At 48.6% G+C, this 27,656-nt stretch overlaps 3 protein-coding genes across 3 annotated transcripts in view; all 3 read left to right on the top strand.

The window, feature by feature from the left end:
- CNIH4 (cornichon family AMPA receptor auxiliary protein 4) overlaps positions 1 to 27,656 on the top strand; it is a 728,363-nt gene that overhangs the window by 205,311 nt on the left and 495,396 nt on the right. The window lies entirely within an intron of this gene.
- DEGS1 (delta 4-desaturase, sphingolipid 1) overlaps positions 1 to 27,656 on the top strand; it is a 347,277-nt gene that overhangs the window by 18,511 nt on the left and 301,110 nt on the right. The gene's annotated exons all lie outside the window — the stretch shown is intronic.
- Positions 11,169 to 27,656, top strand: part of CAPN2 (calpain 2) — a 60,515-nt gene continuing 44,027 nt past the window's right edge. The window contains exons 1-2 of the mRNA XM_050760938.1: positions 11,169 to 11,533; positions 16,376 to 16,445. Coding sequence (XP_050616895.1) covers positions 11,297 to 11,533; positions 16,376 to 16,445 — 307 coding nt within the window. The 5' untranslated portion in view covers positions 11,169 to 11,296. The remainder of the gene's footprint in view (positions 11,534 to 16,375; positions 16,446 to 27,656) is intronic.

Raw genomic sequence — 27,656 nt, 5'->3', positions numbered from 1 at the left:
AAAAAAAAGAGGAGGGAATGAAGGGAGGGAGGGAGGGAGGGAGGGAGGGAGGGAGGGGAAGGAAGGAAGGAAGGAAGGAAGGAAGGAAGGAAGGAAGGAAGGAAGCAAGGCAGGCAGGGAGGGAGGGAGGGCACGGTGGCTCACACCTGTAATCCCAGCACTTTGGGAGGCCAAGGTGGGTGGATCATTTGAGCATTTGAGGTCAGGAGTTCAAGACCAGCCTGGTCAACATGGTAAAACCCTGTCTCTACTAAAAATACAAAAATTAGCTGGGCTGTAATGATGCATGCCTGTAATCCCAGCTACAGGGGAGGCTAAGGCAGGAGAATTGCCTGAGCCTGGGAGGTGGAGGTTGCGGTAAGCTGAGATCACATCACTGCACTCCAGCCTGGGTGAGAGAGTGAGACCCTGTCTCAAAAAAACATGAAAGATGAAAGAAAGAAAGAAAGAAAGAAAGAAAGAAAGAAAGAAAGAAAGAAAGAAAGAAAGAAAGAAAGAAAGAAAGAAAGAAAGAAAGAAGGAAGGAGAGAGAGAGAGAGAGGGAGGGAGGGAGGCAGGAAGGGAGGGAGGAAAGGAAAAGAAAGGAAAAGACAGGAAGAAAGAAAGGAAGGAAAATAATACTAAATTATATGGAAAATGACTTGGACGCCATCAAACTTCCACTAGCTGTCCGTGAAAGCCGAAATTAATATGCTAAAAAATTACTATCTCTAAGTCCATAGAAAAGTCTCCTCGTATATATATATCAAGAAGAGAACAAAACGAGGAGGATAGGACATAACCCACCTCCCAGAGGGAGACGCAGCCTCGGCCAGTGGAAGTGTCCTGGTGATATTCCCCCAAGCACTGCTACATTTCCAAGTGGCCCCTGTGACTGGAAATGAGAAGCATAGGGGTTGTTGACCTAGGTAGGTTTCGAGGAAAAAAAAATCCACAAAGTTACAAGTGGAGGAAGGAGAGGAAGGAGCTGGTGAAGGAGATTGAGAAAGAACAGCCAGGAAGGTGGAAGAAAAACCAGGAGAGGGAGGTGTCCATGGAAGCAGAGGGAAGAAAGTAAGGGAATGGCAACCGTGGCAGTGGCAGCTGCTGGACACCGAGGGTAAGAACTGAGAAGGTTTCCCTGGATTTCAAATCAAGGAAGTCATCGGGGACTGTGGCCATTGCACTTGGAAGTGTGCTGACAAGTAAGGCTCAGAATGTTCATGTTCTCCCCTGTTTGGAAACCACATTGCCCCATCTAGGACAGAGGTTCCCAAAAGCAGTTTTGTATTCAAATGCCGACTCCATTACCCACTGACTGTATAACTGTGGGTGAGTCATTGAATATCTTGGTGCCTCAGTTTTCTCATCTGTAAACATGGAAACAATGACAAGACCTATCTCATAGGGTTATTCTGAGGATTAAATGAGTAAATATGTGCAAAGCATTTGATTTTTTTTGTGTTTAGATGGAGGTCTCCCTATGTTGCCCAGGCTGGTCTCAAACTCCTGGGCTCAAGTAGTCCTCTCAACTCTGCCTCCCAATGTGCTGTGCCTGGCCATGTGCAAAGCACCTGAGATAAGAACGTGTTCTCTCCAGGCTGCTGCAGCCAATGACACCACAGTAGAGGTACTGGGCTGGTCATTTCTGCGCAATGCAGACTTTCATTGGCCCCCCTTTGCTCCAGAATCCCCACTGGGTTGGCCAAGGCTTTCTCAGAGTGGCACTGCCGTCTATGGATCCTCCTACCACACTGCCTTTCCTTCCCCCTCTGTTTTCATAGGTGTAAGGCTTATGTTACGGTCTGAAGGCTTTTCCAGACTCCTCCTGTTCTCTCTCCCCTCTAGTTACACAGGACTTACCCCAAAAAGTCTCTTGCTTGTCTAACTTTGCTTTGGTATTTGCTTCCCAGAGGACTCAAGTTGACACACTTGGTTAAACAGAAATCTTTGCTACAGGACTTGTCAGAGCCTTTAATATTAAAATATACACATTATAACTCATCAAGAGGGAAAAGTATAAAGCATTTCCCAAATTCATTTGATCACTAAAAACTACATACTCACATCCACACACACCACAGACCCTCTCATGAACATCTCATGAAACATGTTTTGCTGAGTAAAGTTTGTTAAACATTGAGCTAGGCCAGCCATGGTGGCTCACACCTGTAATCCCAGCACTTTGTGACGCCGGGGCAGGCGAATCCCTTGAGGTCAGGAGTTTGAGACCAGCCTGGCCAACATGGTGAAACCCCATCTCTACTAAAAATACAAAAATTCGCAGGGCGTGGTGGCGCATGCCTGTAATCCCACTACTCAGGAAGCTGAGGCACAAGAATCACTTGAATCCAGTGGGTAGACGCTGCAGTGAGCCGAGATCACGCCGCTGCACTCCAGCTTGGGGAACAGAGCAAGACTCTATTTCAAAAAAACACCAAAAAACATTGAACTGAAGACCCCTAAAGTTCTATCCAACCCTGGGATTCTTTCATATGGATCTCAAAGTGTGAAACGCCTCAGTCGCCTAGGGCCTTATTCTACAGAAGGGAAGCCCAAAGGCTGGTTTGAATTGCATTAGCAACTCAAGCTATATTTATAAGTCTCCTCCCATCTGATAATTGCTTTGTCAGCACCATTTTCCCTATTCTACAGATGGAGAAATTGAGGTCTAGAAAGACCAAGACACTTGTCTCAGACCCACAGTTGAGGTCTTAGTTTGCCACTGAGTCACAGTCAATGTGACACAAGGATGGAAAACCAAAGGGAGCCACAGGTGAGGGAAGGGAGATGAGAAGGGTATCTGAAATCTCAGCCCTGCAATAAGGTGGGCCACAGCAATAATGAGATGTCACTGGGCTCAGCCCTGCGCCTGGAAGGAGGGAGGTGGTCAAGGATATCAACAACAACAAAAAAATTCCTGATCTCAGGGGAAATACAACATTGAATTGAGGGGAAAACATAGAAACACGTCTAGACTGTCATAAAACAAATGTAACGGAGGCAGGGGAAATGTGGAGCCCCGGTGTGAGTAGGTGATGGAGTTGGGTGGCTGTCATATGTCACAGCAAGATGGGTAGTTGGCTGCCCCGAGCCCCATCCTGCCCCTCCCTGTTCCAGCACCCTGGCCCACCAGCTCCTTCCTGGCAACTCCCATACTCCCCCAGTTCATCCACTACAGGATTAATGGCTAACTCAGTGGAGGCTGCCTGCCCCTGGGTCAACACCAACTTCCCATTCAGTAAGCCAGTGTCAGCACTACAGTGGTTTGGAATACTTTCAATATCACTCCCTGTTAACAAGTCTATCCATGGACTGACTGAGAAAAGAAATGGAATGGGGCAAAGTAACAAAACAAAGAGGCAAGATAGAGCCTATGGTTACCTAAATCATTTAGGTTACCAATGGTTACCTAAATCACAATTTAGACAAGCACTGGTGATCTTGCACGCAGAGAACCACCGCTGAACCATACTGGGGAAACTGGTTTCTGCCCCAGCAGATGTGTTGGGGAAATGACGTGCTGACCACCACGACAACATCCTCGGAAGACTGAGTGGCAGAGTGCTACTTTGGCTTTCTTACCACGTGAACTTGAGCATATATCTGGGCAGTTCTAGAATTTCGATGTGGGAGGAACTTAGGGATGAAAAAAATAAAATGTGGATGGTAGATGGAGTTTGGGGCAGGGGACTGGAGGCTTGTTTTGTAGCTGTTTTTGCTTGGTAAGCTCCCTGTTCTGACTTGGAGACATATTTATTAGGGAGCTGGCTGACGGGAATTATGGATGGGGCCAGCTCCTCTCCCAGCACCCTGTGGTGCTGACATCTGAGGTGATCACTTCCCATGCAGTGGAGAAAAGCATGCTTCTCTATATTTGTTCCATACATCAGGAAGCTTGAAAACAGGATTTGCTGCCACATGTCAAGTACTTACGTGCCTTTAGAAGAAAGGCACCATTGCTGCCGATGATAACAATGATAGCATCTAAGGTTTTATAGTTCCCCAAATAACTTCACATACACTGTGATGTGATGCTTATAACAACGCTGAGAACTATGCGAAGTAGATATTATTTCCCCATTTTAAGAGATGAGAGAATGGATAGTGAGTATTTTGAAAATTGCCAGACCCCACACATGTAAGACTTCACGTATTATTAGTAAAGTTACTACTAGGGAACTCCAGCTATGAAAAACCCTCTGGGAGATAGCACTGGTGGGTGAGGGGCTGCAGCTTCGGCTCTAGCCTCCTGGCAAGGGTGGGATGTAATACCCTAAGCTCCAACAGACTGGGAAAAGAGAAGGGGCTTAGAAAACTGTCTGGGCTGCTGGATTTCTTTCCAGAGTTTCCCTCTCTCCTTCTACTGTCAGCACCTCTCATCTTTTGCAACACCAGGGAGAAGCCTTTCCATCGCCTCTTCAGCTCTTGGAATCCCTCGAGAAGCCCCCTCCCTGTTGAGCGGCATCTAACAGGCTTGTCCAATACCCATGCTACAACTATGAGGAAAGGAGAAACCCTGCAGCTGCTTCAGAAGAGAAAGAAATCTCTTCAGATGAAACCGTTCTTTGCAGCCCTGTGGAATTCATATTCTCTCTGATCTCCTTTGGATTCAGATCATGGACCTGAAAGAGGGAGGGGAAGAAAACAGGGTCTTTTCCTCAGCCTGGGCCTGCCGTTCCCTCTGCCCTCCTACACTGGGCATGGACAGACCCCAGGGGACCGTGGTCTAGGTGTTGGCAGCCAGGCTGGCTCTACAACACATGTCAGCTGCTCCACTGGGCCTCCGTTTACTCATCCATACAATGGGGCCATAAGCTCTCTCTTGACTAACTGTGAAGATTAAGTGCACAAATATGTGTAAATATGTGTACCGTGCACAAATATATCAAATAAAAACTGAGACTGACATGTGGAGGTGCAAAATTAAAAAGGAAGTTTTGGTTAGTATCTCCAGAACCTGGCTGGGCACGGTGGCTCACATCTGTAATCCCAGCACTTTGGGAGGCCGAGATGGGTGGATCACCTGAGGTCAGGAGTTCAAGACCAGCTTGGACAACATGGCGAAACCTCATCGCTATTAAAAATACAAAAATTAGCCAAGCATGGCAGCGAGCGCCTGTAATCCCAGACACTCAAGAGCCTGAGGCAGGAGAATCGCTTGAACCCAGGAGGCAGAGGTTGCAGTGAGCGGAGATTGTGCCGTTGCACTCCAGCCTGGGTGACAGAGAGAGATTCCGCCTCAAAAAAAAAAAAAAATTCCAGAACCTGCAGAGTGTGCATCTGATGCATCTCAAATATCCAGGGCCAGGGAGAAAATAATCTAAAGAAAAATGCTACTGAAAAAGATTCCATTACCACGGCCCTCTGAGACACACACATTCTTACTCTCATTTTTTTTCTCTCTCTGTCTCTCTGTCTCTCTTTCTCTCTCTCTCTCTCTCATTTACTCACAAGGTCAGTGGCCCAGACCCAGGCAGTTCTGGACAATCCCAGCTGTTTCTGACTCACCGCCACCCTCAGGGCTGGCTGACTCACTCCAGGAAGGTTTCCACCATGAAGTGTTTGTCTGTGTCCCTGTGTTCCTGTGAAAAGGACTGTGTGGTCAGAGAAAGAGAAGACTTTGCTGGGTCCAGTGAGATAGCATAGTGTGAGAGGCTTTGGGAAGTAGAAAAAGCAGCATTTACTCAGGTTTAAAAACTAGACTTTGTCCAAATGGTTGGGGAAAGCAGTCATTGTATGTGTTTGCAAATAAATTTGGGTGGCATAGGACTGACTAAAGCCCTTTGTAAGCAGCACCCTGTGTGCACAGCGATACCTAGAAGGCTGGTAAGGGGAGCTGTCAGGGCTGCACCAAAGATGGTGTTGCCTAGCTGGGGTAGAGGAAGTTCAGGTAACCCAGGAGGCTCTTCTGCTCCCTGGCTACGCAAAGCTTCTGATTTGACTGGAATGATAGGTTTGATCTGCCCCTTTGTTGCTAAAATGACTTGAGAGGGAAACGACCTCCACCTGCCTGGGAGGAGTCACTTCCTCCAGAGATGAGCTGTCCTTGAGGAGATCAGTGGAGGAGAAGGCTGAGCTCTGCCCCACTGGGCAGGAGGACAAGCTTTCTCCCAAGAGCCTCAAGCCCAGAAGAAGTTAGGGTGGGGCCAATGGAAATCAGACAGTGGAACAAATGAACAGCTTCCAAGGACAGGGCTGTCTCTTTCCTCTGTTTTCAATTGTAATGGTTTCATAAAACCTTTGCACCAGAAACCCATGAGCTACAAATGAATGCCTGTATCCCCATCTCTGGACTCAGAGTCCAGAGCGTCAACCATTACACAATGAAAGCTGTGTCCCCATCTTATTCAAGAGTACAGAAAGCAAAACCTGCTGGTGGACGGTGGTACCTGCCCATCAGGCAGCGTGCCCAGACTTGCAAACCAGAGAGGGAGGATGTCAAATAAAAACCAAACCATGGGAGACTGAGGCGGGAGAATCACTCGAACCAGGAGGTAGAGGTTGCAGTGAGCCAAGATCGCACCATTGCACTCCAGCCTGGGTGACAAGAGTGAAACTGTCAAAAAAAAAAAAAAATCCAGACTTTGATAAAGGGACACTTCGACAGAAAGAATAACTACTGCAAGCCAGGCGCGGTGGCTCACACCTATAATCCCAGCACTTTGGGAGGCCAAAGCAGGTGGATCACCTGAGGTCAGGAGTTCAAGACCAGCCTGGCCAACATGATGAAACCCCGTTTCTACTAAAAATACAAAAACTTAGCTAGGCATGGCAGCTGGCACCTGTAATCCCAGCTACTCAGGAGGCTGAGGCAGGAGAATCGCTTGCACCTGGGAGGCAGAGGTTGCAGTGAGCGGAGATTGTGCCACTGTACTCCAGCCTGGGCAACAAGAGTGAAACAAGAAAGAAAAAAAGAGTGAGAGAGAGAGAGAGAAAGAAAAGAAAGAAAGAAAGAGAGAGAGAGAGAGAGAGAAAGAAAGAAAGAAAGAAAGAAAGAAAGAAAGAAAGAAAGAAAGAAAGAAAGAAAGAAAGAAAGAAAAAGAAGGAAAGAAAGAAAGAGAAAGAAAAATGAAGGGAGAGAGAGAGAGAAAGAGAGAAAGAGAAGGAGAGGAAGGGAGGGAGAAAGAAAGAAAAAAGAGAGAAAGAAGGAAGAAAGAGAGAGAAAGAAAGAAAAAGAAAGAAAGAGAAAGAGAGAAGGAGAGGAAGGGAGGAAGGGAGTGAGAAATAAAAAAGAGAGAAAGAGAAGAAAGAATGAGAAAGAAAGAAGGAAGGAAGGAAAGAAAGAAAGAAAGAAAAATGAAGGGAGAGAGAGAGAGAAAGAGAGAAAGAGAAGGAGAGGAAGGGAGGGAGAAAGAAAGAAAAAAGAGAGAAAGAGAAGGAAGAAAGAGAGAGAAAGAAAGAAAAAGAAAGAAAGAGAAAGAGAGAAGGAGAGGAAGGGAGGAAGGGAGTGAGAAATAAAAAAGAGAGAAAGAGAAGAAAGAATGAGAAAGAAAGAAAGAAAGAAAGAAAGAAAGAAAGAAAGAAAGAAAGAAAGAAAGAAAGAGAAAGGAGGGAGGGAGGAAAGAGAGAAAGCCAATTCCAATGCAGAGAACCTGCAAGCATCTCAGAATCAAACAGAAAAAAGTTCTTCTTTTCTAGGGTAAAGGAGGGGCAAGTGGAGATAAGCAGACTCTTTGGAGGGGAAGCTGGACAAGTGAGGGGAAATGACCTGTGGGAGCTGACAGGAAAAGGATCTAGCTGTGTTCAGTCGATTCCCAGGAGAAGCTGGGCAGGGAGGTGACTTGGCGGGGACACTCCACTTTGTACTTGTTCAGGCTTGGGGGCAAGCAGAGTTCAGGGATCTGTAGGAAAGAGAGAAGTCTGACCAAAGTTTTGTCAAGCAAAGCGGGTAAGTAATGGGTGACTATGGACACATGGTCAGAGACAAGAATAGATGGGGCAGAGGAATAATAGTGACAGAAATACTTGTTTTAAGAAAAGGTAAAATCACGGCTCTCATATTAGTATAAAATAAACACATTTTAAAGATTCCATTTCAGTGGAGTGCAGTGGCTCACACCTGTAATCCTAGCACTTTGGGAAGCAGAGGTGGACGGATCACCTGAGATCAGGAGTTTGAGGCCAGCCTGACCAACATGGAGAAACCCTGTCTCTACTAAAAATACAAAATTGGCCAGGCATGGTGGCGGGCACCTGTAATCCCAGCTACTCGGGAGGCTGAGGCAGGAGAATCGCTTGAACCTGGGAGGCAGAGGTTGTGGTGAGCCAAGATTGCATCATTGCACTCCAGCCTGGGCAACAACAGTGAAACTCCGTCTCAAAAAATACATATAAAAGAGTCCATTTAGCTTGATTAAATGAGGCAATCTGGTGGATGTTATAACTGGTTCAAAGGAGAAGCCAAAGCAGCACAATTTACATGACATAAAGAGTATTGAAATTGAATATGCAACTAGACAAAAAGCTAGTCTCTCTACAGGGGGAATGTAGGCCTCTACTGGACAGAATGCATTTGCATATCCATAGGAAAAATTATTTTGCTACAGTTATCTACAACTTAGATAACTTACTTAGAGTTACTTAGATAACTGTACATTGCTACAGTTATCTACAACTTAGAGTTACAAAATAACTCAAAAACAATGAAAGGGGCCTGTGTGGCGGCTCACACCTGTAATCTCAGCACTTTGGGAGGCAGAGGCAAGGGGATCACCTGAGGTCAGTAATTCGAGACCAGCCTGGCCAACATGGTGAAACCCCATCTCTACAAAAAATATAAAAAATTAGCCAGGTGTGGTGGTGTACACCTGTAATCCCAGCTACTTGAGAGGCTGAGGCAGGAGAATCACTGGAACCTGGGAGGCAGAGGTTGCAGTTCGCTGAGATCGTTGAGATCATGTCACTGCACTCCAGCCTGGCTGACAGGGGGAGACTACATCTCAAAAAAAAAAAAAAACAACGAAAGGCTAGAGCCAGATCTTCTGGAAGGAGATGCTCTAAACCAGGCTCTCAGCCTCTGCATGACTGATGTCTTGGACTAGATCATCTTTTGGGTGCAGAATGTAAACCAAAAATAAAATTCTAAGCCCCCACTGCACCCCTCCACCCCCAACCATCTAAATGGATGGTTCCCCCTTAGTCAGGGCTCTTAAAATTTTAACCTGAAATTTTCAGGCCATGAAGGAAAGGGGAGGTTAGACATGCCTCATTATACCTCTCCGGTGTGAACATCAATGCAGGCTTTAGGTCTGATAAGAAACATTTTACAGCCTGTTCACTCTGAAGCCTGCTAGTTAAAAGTTTCATCTATGTGATAAAACTTTTGTCTCCACAACCTCTTATTGCAACCCAAACATTCCTTTCTATTGATCCCAGGCCTTTAGGCAAACTTAACCAATTGTCAACCAGAAAATGTTAAAATATTTACCTATATCCTGGAAGCCACTCCCACTGCCCCCACCCACGCCCCCACCCCCCGCCACCTCACTTTGAGTTGTCCTGCCATTCTGAACCAAACCAATGTATTTCTTAAATGTACTTACTTGATGATTCTTGCCTCCCTAACATGTATAAATCCAAGCTGCACCCCAACCACCTTGGGCACGTGTCCTCAGGGCTTCCTGTGTCACAGGTGTGCGTCTTCAACCATGGCAAAATTAACTTTCTAAATTAACTGAGACCTGTTTCAGGTTTTCTGGGTTCACAAGAGTTATCCCGGACATTGTAAGATGCTTAGCAGCATCCCTAACTTCTACTTAGTAAAGGCCAGTAGCACCTCATCTCCTAGCTGTGACAATAAAAACTATCTCCAGACATTCCCAAATGTTTCCTGGGGTGGGATATGGGACACAACTGCCCCAGTGGAGAACCACTGCTGTACACCATGCACAATTTTCCAGTGAAACCCAAATTCCTTCCTACTACTGTAGAAAAGGAGAAGAGGTAATTTCTTCCCATCTGCATTTCTTGGCACGCACCCATGTCTCTGTGTGTGAGCTGAGAATCACACCCTGACTCCACAACAGAGTGGTCACAGTAGCCAACACAGGCACTATTCTAAGCCCTCTCCAACAGTAACCCAACTCATCCTACCAGTTAAATATGAGTTTCAGATAAACAATGAATCATATTTTCTTTTAGTATAAGTATGTATACCCATGCAATATTTGGGGCCTACATATACTTTAAAAGTATCTGTTGTTTATCTGAAATTCAAATTAAACATTTGGGAGGGCTGTTGTTTTATTGGCCAAATCTTTTTATTTTATATTATATTATTTTATTTTTGATATGGTGTTTTGCTTTGTCACCCAGGCTGGAGTGTAGTGGCGCGATCTCGTCTCACTGCAACTTCTGCCTCCTGGGTTCAAGCAATTCTCCTGTCTCAGCCTCCCAAGTAACTGGGGTCACAGGCACCTGCCACAACGTATTTTTAGTAGAGACGGGGTTTCATCATGTTGGCCAGGCTGGTCTCGAACTCCTGACCTCAGGTGATCCACCTGCCTCCAGCCTCCCAGAGTGTTGGGATTACAGGCGTGAGCCACCGCGCCCAGCCTTACTGGCCAAATCTGACAACCCTATCTGTAATCAAATAAACAGCTGAGCAGTAGTAACTGCAGCATCGTGATTGCAACAGGCCTCCGTGGCTTAGAGTCCCTGTTCTGCCTGTGACCGTTGTGCCACATTGGGAAGTCATTTAGCCTCTCTGAGGCTCAGTTTTCTCATCTGTAAGATGGGAACAATATCAATGCCTTCTTCAGAGTTGCTGGGAGGATTGAATGAGATGATGTATGCAGAGCCGTTAAGACGGTGTTTGGCACAAGGTTCAGGGCAGCTGATTTAGTTTCCTCAACTTCACTACCTGATCCTCTGCTAACTCCCCGGGTGTTTTCTGGACGGCCACAACTACCCTAGCCTCCGGTGTCGCCCAGCCTTCCTCCCCATTGAGTGTAAAGGTGGCCTCGGGTTCCGGTGGGAGCCCCAACTCTGGACCGCGATTCGCGAGCCTTCCCGGCGCCAGGCCGCGCCATCCCGGGAGCTGTCCGCAGATGGCAGCACCGGCCCCGGGTCGCGGCGGTCCCGGCGCTCCGCAGGCCGCAGGCTGGCCTGGTCCCGGGCCGGGAGCCCATCAGGCCGGGAGCGGCTGAGGCCACACCCCGCGGGCCGGGCCGCTTCCCTCCGGTGAATCATCGCTCGCAGTGGCTGCGCCCGCAGTGTCCGCAGCAGCGCGCCGGGCCCTGGCCGCGCCCCAGCCGAGCGCAGCGCGAAGTCGCCCCGACCTTTCTGTGAGCAGCACGGCCGCCGGGGCCGCAGCATGGCGGGCATCGCGGCCAAGCTGGTGAAGGACCGGGAGGCGGCCGAGGGGCTGGGCTCCCACGAGAGGGCCATCAAGTACCTCAACCAGGACTATGAGGCGCTGCGGAACGAGTGCCTGGAGGCCGGGACGCTCTTCCAGGACCCCTCCTTCCCAGCCATCCCCTCGGCCCTGGGCTTCAAGGAGTTGGGGCCCTACTCCAGCAAAACCCGGGGCATCGAGTGGAAGCGACCCACGGTAGGAAGTGCGCGGCAGGACGCGGGCAGGGCGGGGTGCCGGGCAGGGAGGGGTGCAGCTGGCCCGCGGCGCGCTGGGGCGCGGGGCAGCCCGGGTGCTGCAGTGGGGAAGCCGCAAGCCAGGACCCCGCAGGCCTGCGACACCTACACGCCGCCGGAGTCTGGGACTCCTTTCGAGCGTGGGGGAACTCCCGGGGCCTGCCCTCTCTTCCACCCACCACTCTTTCCTGGGCGGGTCGGGGCGAATCACTGCACTCAAATCCCACTAGCAGGCCAATTTAGGACTTCACAAAAACTCAGGGTGACACAGGAGGCCGGGGTGAAACTTGTAATTGAACTGTAGCGGGGACCTGGAAGAGGAGGGGAATCAGGTCTGCAGAGAAGGGAGAGGCAACATCCACCAGACAAAGTCCGTCTCCAACTGGGGTTCTGTCTGTTCGTGGAGGGGGACAGGCCAGAGCCTGGTCATTTTGTGACTAAGGATAGTCTCATGCAGCCCTGGGGTTACATTTATTTTTCCAAAGGGGAGCCAGCGATACCTCCCCATAACATCGACAATGGTAATTAACCCAGGACACGGAGGTGTCTCATGGTTTGCCTGGTGGGAATCCTCACTGGGGAAAGCTCCGGGAGCCCTCCAGACCCCATTATCCCGTCCCCCAGGGTCTCTGACCTCCCGGCCCTGGGACAACTTGCCCTCCCCAATCTACTTGTCCATTCCGTTTCTTGGGGAACCGCCTCCTTTGGGACTTCCCCAGGCTTCCCCTACCACGCCTAGGGAAGCCTGCCTGAAGTCCAACTTCTAGATTCCTGTTATGAGAACAAGCCTTCCAGCTCTGCTTCCACACCCGGCAGCCTCCCAGGTCACCTTCTGTTTCCCTAAATCCAGCTCATAGGTAGCGAGGGCTGCAGGAAGCACCCTAGCCCAGACTCAGAGCACTTGGATTCACCTTCTTGCTAACCTGCTGGGTGACCTTGAGGAAGCGGTTTAAACTCTCTGTGCCTCCGTGTCTTCATCTAAAATAACACACCCTGCCTAGATATTTTCTCTCTTTCGTGGCCCTCCAGACCCTGCCATCCTGGCCTCCTTTCAGTCTCTCAAAGAGCCAGTTCTTGCCTGCACGAGGCCTTCTCACCAGCAAGGCATGCTCTTACCTGGAGTGTGGCTCACTCTCATTCTTTCCAACTTAGTCACATGTTCCCTCCTCAAACAGGTATTTTCTGACCCTTCTTAGCAGCCACCTCCCCACCTTGTTATTCTCTAACTCTCACCCCACTCATTTCCTTCATAGCATTGTCACAGTTTAGAAATATAATCACATGTATTTGTTCTTCCTACTGAACTGCAGGAATCATGTGTATGTTATTTACCAGTATATCCCCAGTGCCTAGCACATAGCCATGCCTTTCACAGTATTCATCCATTCATTCATTCACTCATTCATTCAACAACATTGATGGAGCACCTATTACATGCCAGGCACTGTCCTGAGAGCTCAGGAGATACACTAGTGAACACAAAAGAAGTGACTGTAGAATGAATGGATACAGGATTGTAATGAGCCTCAGATGAAATTATGGTTGTGAAAGTGGTAAACTGACCTGACGTGGTGCCTCACGCCTGTAATCCCAGCACTATGGGAGGCCAAGGTGGGAGGATCGCTTGAGCCAGGAGTTCAAGACCAGCCCGGGCAACACAGTAAGACTTGTCTCTATAAAAAAGTAAAAAAAAAAAAAAAAAAAAAAAATGAAACGCAAACCAAGAGAATGTGTTCACTTTACATTTGCATGGCACTTTACAGTTTACACAGTGAGTTCACACTCATTCACTTATTCTTTCGTTCATTCAATAAGCATTTCTCGAATACCTCCTATATGCTAGGCACAATGCATATGGTTTCTGCTTCTGAAGACTTACTTCTAAGGCTAGTGAGGTGACAGAGACAGGTCCCCCAACAGTTGGAAATGCCTGTGGGACTTCCAGATGAGGATATAGAGGTCTAGAGATGATCTAGGGCCACTGCTTAGGGCAGGCGGGCTGTGCACTGCACTACCAAGGAAGAGTGTGACTATTACGATCCCCATTTGCCAGTTGAAGAAATTGAGGCTTGGGAAGGTTAAATCCTTGCTCAGAGTCAAGTGGATATAGGCCATAGATCCAGGACTGTGTGTAGTCTGTGCATGTTGAGCCCACCCTTTATGGCTGCGTTGTCTGCCTCTATCCTACCTTCTCAAATGCTGCTGAGGTCAGGCAAGGAGAGCACAATTGTTTCCACTGGATTTGAACACTAGCAGGTCATTGGTGAGTTTAGCAGAGCAATTTCAATGGAAAGGTGAGGGTAGAAGCCAGATTGTTATAGACTCCAGAGTAAAGGAACTGGAAATGAAGAACGTGATCAACTCATTTAAGAAGGGCCCCTGGGAAGAGAGGAGAACTGATAGGTAGAGCAGGACCTGGATTTTGAGAGCCGGTTTTTTTTTTTCATATGAGAACAACTTGAATGTGTCACATGTTGAATCACGAGGAGGAAGGGATTAAAGATAAAGGCAGGGAGGGGCAATGAAACAGGGTCCCTGAGGAAGTGAGAATACGGGTTGTGGGCAGGAGAGGGGAGCAGGTTAGCCTTGCAGCAGGAGGAGCTGCTCTTCCTCGGAGAGAGGATTTCACAACACTGGCAAGAGTGGCTCCAGCACCTGGAAGGGGGATTAAAGCAGTAAGTCCAGTGGGGTCCAAGGGCCATGCAGGGGCACAGTGAGGAGAAAGCAGGCGTGATCCGGGTGGCACATCGGATCCTCCCAGCAACCAGTCCGTTAGGAGCAAGGGCAGATATTGTGAGCCCCTATGTTTCCCCCAAGAAAATCAAACCTCTGAGAGGTTTCTCACTTGCTTATCTTCAGCTGGCCAAACTCAGCCTCAAACCCATATGTCCTGTCTCCAAGTTCAGTGACTGTTATCATCAACTTCTTCAACAGTAGTAATAATAGATCACATTTATGGAGTGCTTGCCAGGGCATGTTTACATCATTATCTCATTTAACACTCAGAACAATCCTCTGAGTTGGGTATTTTCATTGTTCCCATTTTGCAGGTGAAAAAACTGAGGCTTCAAAAGATTAGGTGACTTTCCAGGGTCCTAGGACCTATACAATAAGTGGCAGAGCCCGGATTTAAACCCAGGTTATCAGAATAATGCAGCAAAGCCCAAACCCTCAACCCCTTTTCACTGACTGGTAAGTCCCATATTTGATTCGATGCCCTACATGCTGTGCGCAAGTTTCAGTTTTCTGAAGCATCGCTCAGCACCACTCTGAACTCTGACTTCTCTAGAGTCTGCTAACGGCATTCGAAAGTTTCTGAAGTATAATGGAAAAACCCTGCTGGGGTAAGTGCCTGGCACACTCAGGATTATCACTGTGATTCTTTATAATAAACAGGCTCCCAGCACCAAGCCCAATCTATTCCATCAGCTGGATAAGAGCTCGCTGACAGGCCTTGGGCCAAGCTGGCTTCCTTTGCCTCAGCAAAAGAGCATTCTGATTCTCTCTGCCATCCCCAAAACCAATAGGAGCAGAGAGCAACAAGGCAGAGGCATGAAGGGAATGTCCTCTGCGGCAGACGGTGCTTCCGGAAGAGCTCCCACAATCTGAGCCAGGATGATCAGGGGCTAGATCCAAGTCTCACATAGGCAAACTTCTGCTTGACAGAGTGGGCATGCCGAGCGCCGTTGGGTGGAGGCAGGCGTGTGCAGCCCAAGTGGACATGAGACGCAGGAGCAACTCATTCAAGGCAAGGTTGCCTGAGCCCAGAGAGGCCCAAGTTTGTGCCCCAACTTCCTCTGTGGCTTTTGGGTGGGGCTGTTCAGAATCGAAACACACTTGGAGGGCTACTGAAAGGGCTAAGAAGTGTTCAAGATTGGCTTCCATCAGCCTGCTCATGACAACGGCCCCGGAGATTTTAACACCCTTGGACACTTGGTACTAAATCAATTAGAGGCAGGGCAGGAGCAGAAAGAGTTGGCGCATTTGATCAGTAAGTTCCAATGCCAGTGCTGTCTATTATCTGTGAACTGTGTTAACTTTGGACACGTCACTTCACCCTTTTGAGCTGTTTCCTCGTCTGTAAAAGGGGGATAATATCCATTCCATGCAATAAAGCTTTGAGCGCAGTCTCTGATGTCAGCAGGTACAGAATATATAGATGCTCTAAGTTTCATGACCCCATGGAATAATTCAAAAGGGTTAGATCCCCCCTGCCCTCAAAAGGGCATGTGTTAGGAAGACAGAGTAGTACCTAAGTAGTAAATTGCAGAGTCCAGAGACTCTGGGACTCAGACTTGAAGGGATGAGTGAAGATTGGACTAGGAAGGACCAGGAAGGAGGACTTCACAGAGGAGGTGACAGTGAGCCTCAGTGTATGATGCAATATGGAAAAGGAGGGAAGAGACTGGGAAAGGAAGGAATTTCATGCAAGCAAAACAACTTGCATGCAGTAACAGAGGAGAGAGGGTGCTAGCCCAGTGGCTAGGGTGGCTCTGGAGTGTGACGTTCTCAACGTCTGGCAGAAGAGGCTGGACTTGCTGCTGTGGCCCCTGGGAAACAGCTCTAGGCATTCCAAAGTGTGTAGGGTCCAAATGCCTGCCCTTCTCAGACAGGACCGCCCATCCACCCATCAGGGCCCAGGAAGCAGGGCTCAGAAGGACCTCATGACACAGAGCTCTGACTGTGATGACACACTTTCCCCAGAGGGGAGAAGGGGTTAGAAGATCCACTGAGAATGGAGGCATCCTAGCTGCAGAAACACCTGCCTGGGGGGCTAACAGCACTTTGTGGGTCTTGTTCCCAGGAGATCTGCGCTGACCCCCAATTTATCATTGGAGGAGCCACCCGCACAGACATCTGCCAAGGAGCCCTGGGTAAGTGATGGATTCAGAGCAAGCTGGGGGGTCCTGTCTGTAAGGCTGTGGGTGGAAGAGATGAGGGACAATCTGTGGCTTCTCTCCCTTCCCGAGCAGCTTGGCAATTTCTATTTGCAGAAGCTCCATGGAATTTCTTGGCCCCAGGGGGCAATATTTCTACCTTCAGCCCCATGCTGGGGCACACAAATGAGGCCTCCTGTGTCCCCTGCACAGGGCTAGTTGCTGAGGTTACAGAGATGCTGCCACTGGGAGGACCAGGGGGCTTCTGGATGTCAGCCACCCCTTGGTATGCACCTCCTGGAGCCAGTATTACCAGTGGTTCATGAAATAGGCTCTGGGCAGAGGACCAGGTGAGAGGACTCGCCCAGGCCAATGACAGCACTGAGACATCAGTTCTCTGAGGTTCAGGGACCGGGGAAGGTGACTCAGTGTGAGGGAAGAGGAAACTCTAATGCTCACTGCTGAAGGAAGTTAAAGTACCAGGGCATTTCGGTGTTTGCAAGACCAGCTCACTGTGGTATCACAGCTGTAATGATCATTTAAGTAAAAATTAACCAAAGTAGCTTAATTGTCCGAAACCTTGCTTTCTGGAGCCAAGTTCAGATTTGTTTCTGGAGATAGTCCTTGTTGAGGGTTTGAACCCACAGGGTTCTCTACCTTTAGTATGAAAACTCCCAAAGCTCCTAGGAAGTCCCAGCAATGGGGCCTGGGGCTATTATCTAAGATTCTCATAGAATCCACCCTCAATGTTCTTTTACTCATAATAAATGCGGGCCTATAATTACTGGAGGAGATTATTTTGCTCTGATAAACCAAAAATCTATTTTCTGCCATCAGCGTCCGCTGGCTGGCTCCCCAGGCAAGTTCATCAGTAACAAAATCAATCAACTAGAGTTGTACCTCCTGTTCTCACCCACCTAGCAGAGGTTTTGTTATTCCTATACCCCTAATACCAGCTGATAACAGCTAATATTTATCTCTAAATCACCGTGATTATTCTCATTTCATAGATGAGGATGCAGAGGTCCTCCTACAACTGAAGTGGGGGCTGGTACCCCTGACCCCAGGGTATGTTTAAATCCTGAGCTATACTCCCTAAGAGGGGACCTGGAAAATTTTCTAGCCCTGAGGGATGTCAGGGCATCTGTGTGAATCATTAGGACAGACAGACTGTGAGGGAGAACGTGACCTGAGTGGGAAAGCTTGTCTGAGCTCAGGCTCTACAGATTCCTGAGATGCCAGAGCACATTCTTACCTGCAGAAAATACTCTTTTCATTTCTTTTCTTCTCGCCCCACAAAAGACAGAAGATAGAGGTCCTTGGGAACCCAAGGTTGATCCTCCAGGAAAATGTATTCATTAGAGAAAATGGAATTGATGGAAACTTTGACCAACCCTGGGGGCTTTACAGAATCCAGAAACAGCCGGGCACAGTGGCTCACGTCTGTAATCCCAACACTCGGGGAGACTGAGGCAGGTGGATCACCTGAGTCAGGAGTTGGAGACCAGCCTGGCCAACATGGTGAAACCCTGTGTCTACTAAAAATACAAAAAAAAATTAGCTGGACGTGGTGCTGGGTGCCTGTAATCCCAGCTACTCAGGAGACTGAGGCAGGAGAATTGCTTGAACCCAGGAGGCAGAGGTTGCAGTGAGTGGAGATCGCACCACTGCACTCCAGCCTGGGCGATAGAGTGAGACTCCATCTCAAAAAAAAAGAAAAAAAGAGAGAGAGAGACAATCCAGAAAGAAACACAGCAACTGCCTAACAACTGCTTCAAAGTTTAACAACACCTTAAGGGCCAAAGTTCAAGCAACAAATACATGATTTAAGTCCTGTGTAAATACCACTGGGCCATTTGGAGAGGAGACAGCAAAGTTTAACATTCCTGGGAGAAATTCCCCTCCCAAGGGAATTATAAACCAGATGAAAATGTAAACCTTTTAAAAATGTCTTAGTACCTAGTCTGTAATTTCTCGGGTGTGTGTGTGCGTATGTGTGTGTGTGTGTGTAATGCAGTATTGGTCATTTTGTTCTTTTGGCCTTTCATTTTGGAGGACTCTAGTTAGATCAGTCTGTGAAATGTGGTATACCGTATTCTCGCCCTGATTCTGGCATGTGGGCAGACGGTGCTGATGGGGCCTTGATCTTCACCAAATGCCAACAACCTCACAAGCACCAGGAACAGAGGCCATGACAGTGACACTCTGCAACATGGCCAGAGATATGAGCCTAGAATCAGCTCTGTTGGTAGTCGGAAGACTGGGCAAGTAATTACCTGGAACTTCCATCACTTCCAAAAGCGGAGAAGGAAGGAGAGTGAATGAAGTGACCTCAGACACCCTGTAAGATGTTGTATTCAGCTATTCTAAAGCCATTCCCTGGTTTCTGACCAGCTATTCCTCATTCCTTGTGCTAGAGGGTTAGAGCACCACACGATCATCCTTTTTTTCTCTCTTTCTTTCTCTTTCTCTCTCTCTCTCTTTTTTTTTTTTTTTTTTTTTTTTTTTTTTTTTTTTTTTTTTTTGGCAGGGTCTTACCCTGTTCCCCAGGGTTGGAGTGCAGTGGCAGGATCTTGGCTCACTGCAGCCTTGGCCCCTGGGCTCAAGTGATCCTCCTACCTCAGCCTTCTGAGTACCTGGGACTACAGGCACACACCACCACACCTGGCTAATTTTTGTATTTTTTGTAGAGACCTGGTCTTGCCATGTTGTGCAGGCTGGTCTTGAACTTCTGAGTTCAAGTGATCCACCCACCTCGGCCTCCCAAAGTGCTGGGATTACAGGTGTGAGCCACTGTGCCCGGCCAAGATCATTCTTTATTACACACATAAGGAGTAATAACAGCACCCATCACCTACATAACAATATGCAATTCATGGGGCATTTTTTCACTACAGCATGTCATGTACTCATTCCATATCTAAAGTAAATATTTTCATCTCACTGTACAGATAAAAAAAAACTGAGCCACAGAGAGGGGAGGGTAAATGTAAAGCCACACAGCTAATAATTGCCAAAGGATTGAACCCTGGTCTGATTTTAAATCCTACACTCTTCCTAACCCATGCTCCCTCCAATTTGCCATAGTGCTGTGCTGAGGAACCATTCTCAGCAAAATTCATCTTCTCTACCTGCGCTTTCTACCCTGAGCCTTACTCAGTTCCCCCAGGGAACTTGGGCAGGTGACATTCTTAGACTTGTGCACTTTGCAACGCCCTGCCCTGTTTACTGTGCTGCCCAGCAATGGTTAATCCAGAAATACCCACCCTCCTTCCCAGAAGGCTCAGATTCCAAGCTTCACCAAAGTCATTTAAACCATGTTTACAGAGCTGCTCTCACCAAGAGCCATCTCCATTGCAGAACGTAGTTGTGTAAGAATTGATTCAGCAGAGAAAAATCTGCCCTGCTGGAGGAAGGGCTGGAGACCCGGATGGAGCCTCCACTGGCTGACCCTGCAGCTAAATATGGCTCTGAAATTGTGGGGTAGTAACCACATTCTTACAGGTGCTTGCCACTTGAAATGGCTCCCAAGGACCCAGAAAACTTGGTCCAAGGCTGAGCTGCTCCTACCTCTGTTGCTTTGCTTTGCACTGGGTCACCACTGAGCTTTCCCCACAGCCTCACTGCTCACAGATGAAGGCAGCTACCCCAGCCAGGGAGGCGTAGGTCACCTTGCAGGCCTCTGGCTTCCTGGGGGAGAGCCCAAGGCTGCCAAGGCTGTTGAAACAGCACACCCCCATTTCATTGTAACCCAGCAAATGTTCCCTGGACCCTTCAGGGGTGGGTCAACCTGCCTCCTCCTCAAGATGTCACATGGACCCCCAGAACACTCACAGGGTTCCCCACACCACAGCCTAGTTCAGCAGCGAGTGGGGAAGGAGCAAGACCAATGGGAAAGGCAAGCCAGATGGGGAAGTTTCCAGTCCTGTTCCCTCTACCACTCATTAGCCATTTATTTGGACCCAGCCTCTCTGAGCCTCAGTTTTCTCTTCTGTGAAATGGGAATAATAATAAGGCTCCTTTCCCAGGGCTGTGGAGGAAAGTGAGATTTATACAGGCAAATACACTTGGCACACTGTAGAATCCCAGACAAATTCAAGGGACTGGGATTATCATTACTGATTCCAGTTATGTGAAAACTCCTTTCGCCAAATTGCCGAAGAAAAAGAGAATGGTGGAGGATGAGAAGAGGAGGAGAAGAAAATAAGTTGGGTTGGAAACCAGATCCTCATCCTTGAAAATTTCATAATCTAAGGGTGGAAATACCAAAACGAGGAGAGACAAACTTGTGGCCTGTGTTAGGGTAACACACAGACTGAAACTCAGGAGAAGAAACATATGGGGAGACAATGAATACAAAGAGGTCAGATGTGCATTCCTCAATTTTAAAAATTGAATATTTCAGTGTTTTAAATAATTTTTCTTTCTTTGTCTTGCTCTGTTGCCTACACTAGAGTGCAGTAACAGAACCATAGCTCACTGCAGCCTCGACCTCCTGGGCTCAAGCAATCCTCCCACTTCAGCCTCCCGAGTAGCCAGGACTACAGGCATGCACCACCTCACCCGGCTAATTTTTGTGTGTGTCTGTGTGGAGATGGGGTCTCACTATGTTGCCCAGGCCGTTTCAAATTCCTGGACTCAAGCAATCCTCCTGCCTTGTCCTCCCAAGTGCTGGGATTACAGGTGTGAGTCACCACACCTGGCAAGTAATTTTTAAATTATAAATTTAAAAATGCGTTTTTATAATAAGTACCTTTAAAAATGTTAATAGACTTTTTTTAAAGAACAGTGTTAGGTTTATAGAAAAGCTGAGATGACAGTACAGAAAGTTCCAGATACCTCATACCCAGTTTCCCCTATTATTAACGTGTTACATCAGTGTGGTACATGTGTTATAATGAATCAGCATTGATGCAGTATTGTTAAAGTCCATGCTTTATGCAGACTCTCTTAGTTTTTCCCTAAGATTCTTTCTCTATTCTGGATCCCATCCAGGACCCCACATTTCATTTAGTTGTCAAGTCTCCTTCGGCTCCTCTGGGCTGTGACAGTCTCTCAGTCTTTCCTTGATTTTGATGACCTTGACAGTTTTGGGGAATATTGGTCAGAGATTTTTTAGGATGCCTATCTACTGGAATTTGTGGTGCCTTTTTAATAAGTATGTAGTGGCTCACACCTGTAATCCCAGCACTTTGGGAGGCTGAGACAAGAGGATCACTTGAGCCCAAGAGTTTGGGACCAGCTTGGGCAACATAGCAAAACTCTGTCTCTACAAAAAAATTACCGGGGCTTGGTGGCACATGCCTGTAGTCCCAGCTACTCGGGAGGCTGAAGCAGAAGATCACTTGAGCCCAGGAGGTGGAAGCTGCTGTGAGCCATGCACTCCAGCCCGGTTCTGGAGCCACTGCACTCCAGCATGGGCGACAGAGGGAAAACTTATCTCAAAAAAATAAATAAATAAGTACCCATGTAGTTAAAATTTTTAAAGACTAGCAAATAGATGGTAGCTGGTTTGATGGAGAAAGTAAATCCATTCTTTTTCTTAAGAGTGATCTCTTCACCACCAGTCCCAGCACCCCCCTTACCAGCCTCCCAGGGCACTGACATTGTCCATGGGCCATCGTGTCCCCTCAGCTTCTCTTCTGGTTGTAAATGCTCTTGCACTTTTCCCCCTTGTGCCTGCCGTCCACACTCCCAGCTGCCTTCCCTCCGCATTTAAGATCTAAGATCTTAGAGACGAGATGAGACATCTCTTGCCTTAGTGCATCTAAGACAGCTCATAAACAAGTCCGGGTGAACCGCTAACCCTTCTGTGTTGCTTGGAGGCCCCTGTCCCACCCTGGCTGCGCCAGCTTTGGCCATGGTACCCGCAGTCTCCAGCTACATCAGATGCCTGAAGAACAAATCTCTCCGTAGCTCTCCCTGCCCCCTCTCCAGGAATAGGAGCCCTGGGACCCCCTTCAAGAATCCCCCATTTCCCATATGCCTTCCTGCAAAGCCACAGGGCATGCAGAGCGGGATTCCAGGGCTCCAGCCTGCTACCCATGGGCTCTGGATTCAGGGGTGACTCTGCCTGTTTGGGTGCCCCTTTAGCTTTTCCACCAGCTTCCTGTGGCCAGGAGCCAGGCCACACCCCTGTATGACCATAATTGTCTTATCTTATCTCTGAGATTAGAAGGTTGGAACAGATTTTCCTGATGCCCCACTACTTCTGACATTCTGTGACTTTAGAATGTTACCTTCCTCGACAGCCCCCTGCATCCTCACACACCTGGCTTTAGCTGGACTGGTGTTTGTGAGGAATTATATCTCCACCTTGCTCAGCACCAGCCCCCAAGAGGACCAGCCAAGGGACACTGTCATCTGGGGATTTGAGAAATGAAGGACCGTGTGTTCCATGAGGTCTGGTGGGGTCCTGGCTAGCAACACTGTCTGGATGACTGAGTCGCAGGAGGAGGTGGCCTGGCCAGCAGGTGTGCAGTGAGGCCACCTCTCCACCACCCCTGTCCCATAGAGCTTCTAGTGATGATGGAAACAGTGTATATCTGCACTGCCCCAAATGGCAGCGCTAGCCCTCTGTGGCTGTGGAGCACTTGAAATATGACTCATGCAGCTGAGGAACTGAATTTGTAATTTTATTTAATTTAAATGTAAATAGCCACATGTTCCTTGTGGCTGCTGCACTGCACGGCAGCAGACTGTTGAGCTCTGGAATCCAGCCTCTCAGCCTTTACTCTCCATAGTGGGATAGTATTCACATCGGAGCCAAGCATGCACAGACATCAGTAAACAAGCAGGGCACGGTGGCTCATGCCTGTAATCCCAACACTTTGGGAGGCTGAGGCGGGAGGATCCCTTGAGCCCAGGAGTTCAAGACCAGCCAAGCAACATAATGAGAACCCATTTCCGCAAAAAAAAAAAATTTTTTTTAATTAGCTGGGCATGGTGGTGTGCACCTGTAGTTCCAGCTACTTGGGAGGCTGAAGTGGGAGGATCACTTTGAGCCAAGGAGGTCAAGGCTGCAGTGAGTCGTGATTGCACCATGACATTCTAGCCTGGGTGATGGATTGAGACCTTGTCTCAAAACAAACAGATAAACATACATCAATAAACATCTGTAAATATCAGGGTAGAGAATGAGGACTTGGTGTCCAACAGTTAGGGGTTGGCCTCTTATTCTGCCATGTACTGGCTCTGTCATCTTGAGGAGATGACTATCCTCTTCACACCTCAGTTTCCTCATCCGTGAAATGAAGACAATAATAGAATAATAGTGTCTACTATCGAGACCATCCTGGATAACATGGTGAAACCCTGTCTCTACAAAAATACAACACAACATACAAAAAATTAGCCAGGCATGGTGGCACACGCCTGTAGTCCCAGCTACTTGGGAGGCTGAGGCAGGAGAATCTCTTGAACCTGAGAGATGGAGGTTGCAGTGATCCAAGATCGCACCACTGCACTCCAGCCTGGGCAACGGAGTGAGACTCCATCTCAAAAAAAACTAAATAAATAAAAATAAAATAATAGTGTCTACTGGCTGGGTGTGGTGGCTCATGTCTCTAATCCCAGCACTTTGGGAGGCCGAGGCAGGTGGATCACTTGACATCAGGAGTTCAAGAGCAGCCTGGCCAATGTGGTGAAACCCTGTCTCTACTAAAAATACAAAAATTAGCCAGGCATGGTGGCACACACCTGTAATCCCAGCTACTCAGAAGCCTGAGCAAGAGAATCACTTGAACCCAGGAAACGCAGGTTGCAGGGAGCCGTGATCACACCACTGCAATCCAGCCTGGGCAACAGAGTGAGACTTCATCTCAAAAAAATAAAAAAATTGTGTCTACCTCAGGGGACTGTAAAGATGAAATGAAATAATAGACATAAAGCTCAGAGCTCCAGAGGCTGGTGTGTAGTAAAGGTTTAATCCATGCAGATTGCACGTTCTCTTTGGGGAGAGTACAGCTAGAGGGGAGTACTGTCAAATGAGGTCAGGTCGCTGAGGTGGAGACACACTGTGCCATGTCTTGAATACCGGACTGGGTCCCGGCTTTAGCACGTGACATTGGCAGCCACCTAAGTTTTGGAGAGGGGTGTGACAGAGGAGGTGGTGTCCCGGGGGAAGCTCCGGAAAGAGACTCAGAGGAGTCTCCTGCTGTAATTTTCCTGGGTCACACAATGGTCACAGCCTCCTGATGTTTCCACAGAGGGCCAGAGGCCCTTCAGTGCCAAGGAATGTGGACTCTCTCCTCTCCCAGCACATACACGTGCTGCCAGTACCTTGTGATCTTTAGCCATAAGTTTCCACTCACCCATCTGCAAAATGGGAACAATGACGATGTTTGCGTCCTTTCTTTTTCTTTTCCTACAAGGCAGGGAACTTTAAGACTGTGTGACAGAAAAGTGCCACTGGAACCCAGGGCCTCGTGGGGTTCCTCCGTCTCTCTGGGGATCAGGATCAGAGTGAGAACGTTTCCCATGTTCATTCTTGTTGGGCCCGTTCTCAGGATGATGTTTCTCCTGTATTTTGGTACCCCAGCCCAAGCGAGACTTTAGTAGTTCGGCACTGTGAATCCCCCCAGGAAGTCAGGAAAATAGATACTGTCTTTGTGGTTCCTCCAGGAGCTAAGGAAGGAGAGTTCCTGAAGAGCAGGAATTTAAGACAGGAATTGGCGGCTGAGGGCAAGGTTCCACCTCCTCCTCCCTTCTTCTGTGGGGTCTGTGATGACAGCAGGAATGGGGAGGAAGAGGGTGGGTTTGCCTGCGCCTGGGGGGAAGGCAGCCATCAGGAAGGAACAGCCACCTCTGCTGGGGTACTGGAGATAAAAACTCTGATATCGGCTAGTGACTCTGGGGGCGATGGCCCAGGAGGGTCAGGGCTGCAGCGAACAGGGACACAAAAACCATGAAACATGCCACAGGTCACATCCTCCTGGTCCAGGGCACGGCTAAGATAGGCAAGAGACTTGAGAGAGGGAGAGTGAATGTCAAGTCCCAGCACCCTCGCCTCCCTCCCATCCTCCCTTTTAGGGCCTCCCTTCCGGCAGGTGGGGCAGGGAGAAGGGAAAGGAAAGGCCTGGGACACGTGGTTTGGATCACTGGCTGTGGCTCACAGTTCTGATGTGTGTGCAGTTTAGGGAAGGAGGCTGAAGACTTCCTGTTAATGAAGGTGGGGCATGAGTAAAATGGAGGATCTGCCCCCTCCCCTCCCAGCCCCTGATACAAATGCAGGGTGATCGTACATGCATGGGGAACTCTACTTTGGGGGTATCCTTTTCTGGGCTGCTGCCAGACTGTGAAATGAGTAACAAAGGGATGGCCCACGGTGACTCATCAGCCACCCTCTTGCAGGCCTAGCATGCTGGCGGGGTGTGCATTTCCTCTGGCAGCCCCTCCCTGCCAGTTTCAGAGGGGTGGCCCTGAATTGGCTTTTCAGAGGTTCCTTCTCCTCCCTTCCAAAGCGAAGACTCACGGCTGCCTGAAAATGTGGCTCTCCACCTTCTTGGGCTGCCTAGGACCTTGAGAGATGTGTCTCTTTGGGACAGAGTGTCAGGTCTGCTGGAGATTGTTAAAATGCTGTTGTCTCAGGAAGGGTGAAATTTAGCCAGGCGCAGTCTTCGGTATCTTGATCTGTTTGTCATGTATCTAGCTGTCAGCGTGCAAAGCAAAGGAACAAAAGTTCTAAAGAAATACCACAAAAAACAAGTAAGATTTGAGATCCATCAGGGTTTCTCAACCTTGGCACAACCGACTGGATAATTGTTCATTGTAGGGGGCTGTCCTGTGAATTATAGGATGTTTAGCTGCATCCTTGGCCTCTACCCACACACCCCAGTGTGGCACTCAAAAATGTCTGCAGATCTTGCCAAATGTCCCCTGGGGGCTTGGCAGAGTTGCAGGTGCATGGAATGCCCCCAACTGAGAACCACTGGCAGAGCAGGAGTGAAGGGGGAGGTACTGTGGGGGTCACTGGGCACACAGAATGCCATTTGGGGAGCCTGGCACAAGGGAGTGGCCGGATGGGAGGTAGAAATAGCAGTGGTAATCAGTAGGTGAGTTGCTGAAGACAAACTAAATATACTTTCCAGCATTGCTTCAATCTAATCCAGCCACAATTATGAGTAAATACTGTAGGCAAGGAGAAAACATTGCATGTACGGGGTCAGGGCAGCATTGCTGGGATATTTGAGCTTGTGGGAGGGGAGATCCAAGCTTCCCACTAGCACTGGGAGGAACACAGCAAAGGAGGAGAAGGGCCCTCCCTGCTTCTTGGAGAATGGTTCCCCTGGCAGGCCATTCTGTCTGCTCAGCTTCCCAGCTCAGGTGTCTTTCCAAACTACACATCAGCAGGGAGACAGTGGGAACATCTCAGGTCCAGGGTACCTGGGGAACTGCAGAGCAGCTGGGTGGCCTGACACTGGCATTTCTCAGTGTTGGCTCCATTCTCTTGCTGGCATCCCCCGGTGGGAGACTCTGTTAGCAGGTGTATCTTACTATCCCTGGCTCCCTGGTATGCATTACAGTTCAGACTCCCAAGCACAAGCTCCCTGTATTGTCACATCTGTATCTGGTGTGTAACAATCCACCCCAAAACAAATGGCTTGAAACACAAGGCATTTTGTTCTCTCTTATGGTTCTGAAGGATGACGGGGCTGAGCTGGGCAACGCTCTCCCGGTCTCTCAAGTGGTTGCAATCAGATGGGGATGGGCACAGTCATCTGAAGGCCCCCTCACCCACATGTCTGGTGCCAGGGCTGAAGGGTGGATCAGCTGGGGCTTCAGAGATCTCTGTCTCTTTTGTGGTCTCCCCATCACAGGGATTTGAAGGTAGCTGAACATCTTACAGCAGCTCATGTCCCAAGAGAAAGCCCTGGGAGCTGTCTCATCTTTACGACCTAGGCTTGGAAGTCACATAGCATCACTTCTGCCATTCCTATTCATTGAGATCAATGAAGGCTCACCCAGGATCAAAGGGAAGGGACATAGAGCCCACTTCTAGATGGAGAGTGGCAGGGTTCTGGAAGAACATGTGGAACCAGAAACATTGTTGCCTCCATTTGTGGAAAACACCACAATTCCTCCCCTTTGAATAATGGCCTTCTTGTCCTTTACCAATAATAACCCAAGCTGCTTGGACATTCGCTCTTCATGGTTTGCAGGGTGGGGAGGACGTGTTTTCTGGGACTTCCCAAGGTACACAGTAGTGAA

The sequence above is a fragment of the Macaca thibetana genome, chromosome 1, assembly GCF_024542745.1.
Source record: "Macaca thibetana thibetana isolate TM-01 chromosome 1, ASM2454274v1, whole genome shotgun sequence".
NCBI lineage: Eukaryota > Metazoa > Chordata > Mammalia > Primates > Cercopithecidae > Macaca > Macaca thibetana.
Note: the sequence above shows the minus strand (reverse complement) of the source record. Positions and strands in the feature narration are given on the sequence as shown.